Here is a 7,144-nt window from a genome sequence, read left to right on the forward strand (position 1 = left end):
CCCAGATTTATCATAATCTTAGTGAAATTTCCATTATTTACCAAACTAATTTATAAATTTTTTAAATTAATCTTTATCAGAATTAGGTAACCTACTATGAAAATTAAATAACCACATATATAACGGGATTCTGAAAAGCGCCATCCGGTATTACTTCGATTTTCATAACCACATATATAACGGGATTCTGAAAAGCGCCATCCGGTATTACTTCGAGATTTTTTAATCTGGAGCTAAATTTCTACCTAATTTGTCCTCGTAATCTGGGAGGTTAAAAATAATAAAATATTAAAATGATGAATGCAGGTGACAACAAAGTCCAGCGTGATATCTATGTATAGAGAGTGTTAATAAATGGAGGGAGACCACAGATGTGAAAAGAACGAAGAAGCTTAGAAGAAGAAACCAACCGTTGGGAATGGGTGAGAGCGAGAACGGGAATGTGAAATGGAGAGCTGTTCAGGGCAGCCATGACTGGCAAGGCCTGCTCCACCCACTGGACAACGATCTGAGAGAAGCCATTCTCTTCTATGGCGACCTCACGCAGGCCACCTACGACGCCTTCAACAGCGATCCCCACTCCAAGTTCTGCGGCAGCAGCCGATACGGCAAGAAGGATTTCTTCAACAAGGTTTCGCTCGCCACAGGGGACGATGAATGGGACTACCAAGTCAGTCGTTTCTTGTATGCCACGTCACGCTTTGAGCTCCCGGAAGCCTTCATGCTCAAGTCCATGTCCAGGGAAGCCTGGAGCCGAGAATCCAACTGGATCGGCTACGTGGCCGTGGCCACGGACCGAGGGAAGCAGAGGCTTGGGAGGCGCGAAATCGTGGTCGCTTGGAGAGGAACGATACGCGATCTGGAGTGGTCCGATGTCTTCAATCCAACGCCCGTCTCCATCGCCCCCATTCTTTCTCAACAGCTGAGCCACGGCAACGGCCACGACCACGATCACGAGCGCCATTGGTTCGACAGAGTGCTACACCTTGGCGACGAAGAGGAGCCGAAAGTGATGAACGGCTGGTTCGTTATCTACACTTCAACGGACCCCAAGTCTCCGTTTACTAAAACCAGCGCCAGGGATCAGTTCTTGGCGGAGATCAAGAGGCTTCTCGAGCTTTACAAGGACGAGGAAGTGAGTATAACTTTGGTGGGCCACAGCCTCGGTGCGGCCCTCGCAATTCTGAGCGGCTTCGATATTGTGCAGAGCGGATTGACCTCCGTTCCCGGAAAACCCAACATTCCCGTAACTGCCTTCGTTGTTGGTTGCCCCGGCGTCGGCAACGCGGCGTTCAAGAAGCAGTTCGAGGCTCTGCCGGGGCTGCGTGTTCTCCGGATAGTGAATGTGGTGGATCTCATCCCGCACTATCCCGGAAAGCTTCTGATGTCCGAGCATGTGGGGAGTCAGTTGGAGATCGACACGCGAAAGTCTCCATTTCTGAAGGATTCGAAGAACCCTAGCGATTGGCACAACCTGCAGGCTCAGCTCCACATCGTGGCCGGTTGGCAGGGGGCGGATAAGCCCCTGAAGTTTGAGGGAAATCGGAGCGTGGCGCTGGTGAACAAATCGTGTGATTTTCTCAAGGAGGAGTGCCTGATTCCGGCGTCGTGGTGGGTTGAGAAGAACAAGGGGATGGTTCTGGACGGCAACGGCATGTGGGTACTGGCCGACCCTCCGGAAGATGATGTGCCGAAGCCAGAGGAGGATTGACCTCCTGCACCAGTTCTTCCCATCTTTGTCCGGTGGGAGAGCAATGATTTCATCTGTCAAATCAACCACAGCAACTCCCATGGTGTGTAGTGTAGTCTCATGGCTTGTGGGCCTTCTCTTGTTGTTGGCCACTTTTATCCGTCTCATCTCACAATGCTGTCCTGTCAGGTCTATTCTTATGTCGTCTCGTCTTTTTCTTGCTCCAATGACATGTTGCAAAATAGAATTTACATTAGTGAATATATTTGTTTTATAATACTGCAATGGGCATCATGTTTTTTTGGATCAGCAATTAATTTTTATTTATCCCACCCTCAATGAGTCCTTGTGCAATGGTTTTCATGGACCAAGAATTTAGCATATATTTTCTTAAGATGTAAAATAAAAAGGCTTTCGCAGCGGACAATTTTTTATATATATTTTAAAGCTGTAAAATGCAAAAGCTTACCAAATATCTCAGTATTTGATTATCAAAATCTTCTACGGGAATATAAAAAGAAAGACAGATAAAAAAATTCTATTTTAATGTCCACTTAAAGATAGTTTATGGGACAGATGGCTTCTTTCTCTGTTTGATGTATTCTGCTTTTTTTCTGAAGCTGCACAATCAGCTCGAGAAACCCCTCGCTAAATAGATTATCTTAAGAACTAGGTGCCAGCATATCTGCATAACTTTCCATGTTGTCTTTGAAGGTCTCACATTCTAAAAAAAAATTAAAAAGAAAGATAGATAAAAAAAAATTATTTTAATGTCCACTTAAAGATAGTTTATGGGACAGATGGCTTCTCCCTCTGTTTGATCATGATGTATTCTGCTTTTTTTCTGAAGCTTCACAATCAGCTCGAGAAATCCCTTGCTAGATAGATTATCTTAAGAACTAGCTGCCAGCATATCTGGATAACTTTCCATGTTGTCTTTGAAGGTCTCATATTCTAAAATGAAATGTTTTTCTGTTTCCACTTTTGCGAAGAACAAAAAATGCATACTCTTTCTTCCCACACTTCTTTTGGCCTTTTTTAGACTCTGTTTCACAAAAAAGTTGATGAAATTAATCCTTAATTTAGCCATAAAAATTTTGGCTTTCCAAAAAATATTAACCCTTACCTGTAATTTATTAAATCAAAAAACATTTCTTTTATTTATTATAATAGGCTATCAAAATGTCTTTGAGTGGAAATCCCCTCAATTAGAACTAGCTCTTGGTCTGGCTGTGGAATTTTTTTTGGAAAGAGTGGAGCTTGTCTTTTAAATGAGTGAGGGACTTAAAATTAGTTTTTAGAAACGCTTTCGCTCAATACTTGAGCCAACAAAGTAATAAATATACAATACAATATCATGAGAAGGGTATTAAAAATATATATATGTTTACATTGTGTTGATAAATATATATATGTTTACATTGTGTTGATAAGATTTTTTTAATGAAAAAGTTATAAATACAGAGATCTTTAGATATTTTAATAATATTTTATATTTTAATTAATTAATTTTTTTCATTTTTATAATATTAATTTTTTTTTATAAACTAAAAAATAATTTTTATTTTAAAAATATATATATTCATAATTATAATTATGTAATATTAACATTGAAGCTTTGGAGTATGTTTTAAAATTGTTTGGTGGTTAAGAGCTTATTTTTTCGGATATAAGAAAACAAGTTAATGTGCTAGACAAGACCAAAATAAACACAAAGATCTTTAGATATTTTAATAATATTTTATATTTTAATTTATTTATTTTTTCATATTTATAATATTAATTTTTTTTATAAACTAAAAAAATAATTTTTATTTTAAAAATATATACATTCATAATTATAATTATGTAATTTTAACATTGAAGCTCCGGAGCATGCCTTAAAATTGTTTATTGGTTAAAAATTTATTTTTTTCGGATATAAAAAAACAAATTAATGATACAAGACAAGACCAACTGATTATTTCTAATATGATTTTTCTTGAATAATAATAATTAAAAAATAACAACTAATAAAAAAACACCAACATTACAATCATATAACCAAAACCAAAAAAATATTAAAATTGCAACTGCCCTTGAATATAAACAATGCCTCTAAATTTCCCGCGCATTGACTCGCACGTTATCGCATCCGTCATACAACGAACCTGCCTTTGAATAGTGATTGGTTAATCCTCTCCTCGATTTGTGATATTGTCTGCACGGAGTTGAATAAAGTAGCCCCTTTTTTTTTTCAACCAGGAATAAAGTGGCCTTTCCATTCCTATGAAGCCACCACATAGTAGGTGTATTTAACTATTTCTATATGTATTATCAGTTAAATGGCATTTACTTATGTGAAGTTAATGGCAGTATTGAGTTTATAATTTAACTATTTCTGTATATATTATCACTTAAATGACATTTACTTATTTCGCATTATTGAGTTTATAATTGGTTTGTGTAGGTTAAAGATTTCGTTGCTTTCGCAGTGTTGAGTTTATAATTGGTTTGTGTAGGTTAATGTTTTTATTGTTTTATATTTTATGGGAGGATTAAAGGCGGGAGTCACTTCATAAGTGTAGGGTTTAGTCTCTATTTCACTTATTTAAATTTTATCATGAGGAATTGAGCATGGGAGTTACTTGTGGGGATAAAACTATCTTATTAGCAATTCAGGGTCAATTGAGCCTTACATAATCTTGGTGACAACATCCCACAAGTGGGAAGATTGTTTTTTCATCCAACATTGCGGTTAACCTCAGACTAGGCTCAACAAAAGAAAAAAGGATTGAGTCCCTTGTTGAATATTGTTTTTTATTATATCTCATCACCTCAATGGTACTTAGTTATGGTTAGGCTAGGAATAGGATGAAGTATTTAGGCTAATGTTCTTATACGAAATCATTATAACAACATACTCATTAAGAGCTCAACATGTCAATTATAGGAACTGAACCTAGGTGGGCAAGATAATAGCCATTTCTCCCAACCACTCGAGCTAAACCCAATTGGCAACACTTTCAAACTTGATGTCATACATATTTATGATGGATAATACCTTATATGAGCACTAATGATGACCCATCTTACAATTACCAATCCACAATTAATATACCAAAGTTTATGTTTAACATTATATGGATTTGTTTTTTCTACCTTCACTTTGTCTAAATTCAATTGGGCAAGCAAACAAATGAATGGATACATTTGTCCAAATGTATTCCCCTTTACACCTATCAAATTGATGAGTTATCAACAACCTAGAACACCAAGTAATGTAAAGGGTACCAACCCACTTTCATAGGTAATAGGAATAAGACAAAATAAGACAAATAGGTGATTGAGCATTAATGTTGGATTCAAGGGATTACTTAATCTAAAGGGTTTGGCACAAAATTAGGAAGAAGGCCAAATGTGAATTTGCAAGAGTGGTCACTAAATCACCAAAAAATGGTGTGTAAGGAGAAGCAAACTATACATTACAAACCCTCAATGCATTAGGATGTTGATAATTTAAAGCTTACAGTCAACCAAAGTCCTTGAAAGTGTACAAAAATATATCCTCTTGAGTTGGCATGGAGGATGGATAACTATACATTACAACCCAAAAACTTCAAGTCTAAAAGTTTATGTCCATTGGTTGGAACTAGCTAGGAGTGCATCCATATCAATAGAAGTGACAATCATCTCACTTTACATCTCAATATTAGATAAATCAAACAGTTGGTATTGAAGTGCATCCCTAGTACCTCCAAAACTAGAGAAAAACTAGGCAATATTAGTGGTTAGGAAAAGCATTATGAGTTGTGTTGTTTTCAAAACTTACATCGTTATGACAATATTTGAAGATTCACTAGGTTGCGAAGAGAATTGACATTGTTAGTAGAGGTGCACAGACATTGATACCAAATCTTTCAATTGCTTCCACAAATTCTTTGCATTATCTTCCAAATATCCATTGCTTTCATGATAAGGGAAAAAAGCATAGTTTCATATTTGAAGAGATGATTTGTTTTGTGAGTTGATGAAAGGTTACTAAAGTGCATCATCATCTAATTGTAACATGGTGCGATGTCCCTTAAACTTGGGCAACAATCTCCAAAAGGGAAGTGCACACTTGTACACGAGTGGTGTGCTTCTACCAAAATACTAATATTGCATCTAGCACAGTCGTCGACTTGTTTAGTAATTTGTGTGTTGTAGCTTGGATAACTCATTCTTCCATGTGTTTTGTGATACTATATACCCTATCCTCTGTAGTGAGATGCATGATGTCGATCTCATCCTCAATCTCTCTTATTTTTGTGCCAAATTTTTCTCTAAATTCATCACTCTTTTGTTCAATGCTTCTTGAGCATGGTTTTTTTTGCTTAGTATCTTTCGAAGTTTTACAGGAATCTTAAAGAAAATCTCTGATCATGTCATATCAATGTCAATCATATTTTTATTCAATCAAAATCCAAAGAATCCAAGGAACCATATAACACATCTTCAAACTATTACTAACCAAACATCAATTTTACTAATTTGAAGCCTTCTCACGTGTCTTGTAATGTATAAGCTCTTAAAATAGGAGTCTACATAAAGGAAGAACCTTTAGAGCACCTTTCTGTTGTGTGTGACTATTATTGAGTCATAGTTATTTTCATGGAGGCACCAAGAAATAAAGAGGTAAAAGACTAATCTAACAAAGGGAACCTTGGTTACTGAATTGATGAGAACTATGACCTCAAAATGAGAACTCTAACCCTAAATACCCATATTTTTGGGCCAAAAACACCAAAATCAATTATTGAATTGAAAAGTGGTACTCTAGAAGAACCCTTTTTATGTGGTTATAATTACAACTCTTTTCTACCATAGCCTTAAATCTCCATAAACTTGCAAACAAAAACTTTAAAATTAAACCTTGAAAACAAAAGGTAGTGCTAACAACATCACCCCTTTTTGGAGGGTCAAAAATTACAACTTGGATGAAATAGTGTCCTCAATAACTAGTACTATTCTGATAAAAAAAAACCTTAAAGTTGAGCCCTAAGAAAGAAAAGTAGTGCTAACATTAGCATCCCCCGTTTTCATAATTATCATTACAACTTGTTTGAAACTATGGCCTTAACAACTAGTATCAATGTGAGCTGAAATCATAAAATCAACTTCCAAATCAAAACATGGTGTTACAGGTATCAAATTCATTATTTCTTTCAGGCTTAAAATTGTAATGTTTTCTAGAATATAATATAAAAACCTGACATTGTTGCAAACAAAATCATAAAAAAGTAAGAAAATAATAATAATAATAATAACATGAATATATATATGGGGAGAACCTCTAGACCAAGAGAAAAAACATATGTTTGAAAAAAAAAAAACATTTTAAATGAAACAATATAATAATTTTTTCCAACAAATTTACAAAATGTTTCTTTGTGATGCCACCAACCCTCTCAAGGCCTTTTTAATGGAATGAAG

General features: G+C 35.8%; 1 protein-coding gene across 1 annotated transcript; it reads left to right on the top strand.

The window, feature by feature from the left end:
- Nucleotides 1-343: 343 nt before the first annotated feature.
- LOC149186262 (phospholipase A1-IIdelta-like) lies at nucleotides 344-1,890 on the top strand. The gene has a single exon (XM_089410946.1). The coding sequence runs from the start codon at nucleotides 419-421 to the stop codon at nucleotides 1,709-1,711; it is 1,293 nt and encodes a 430-aa protein (XP_089267072.1). The 5' UTR covers nucleotides 344-418; the 3' UTR covers nucleotides 1,712-1,890.
- Nucleotides 1,891-7,144: the final 5,254 nt, after the last annotated feature.

This window comes from Pinus tabuliformis, chromosome 3_1, assembly GCF_031772625.1.
Source record: "Pinus tabuliformis cultivar Carrire ecotype Pingquan chromosome 3_1, CPIR1, whole genome shotgun sequence".
Taxonomy (NCBI): Eukaryota; Viridiplantae; Streptophyta; class Pinopsida; order Pinales; family Pinaceae; genus Pinus; species Pinus tabuliformis.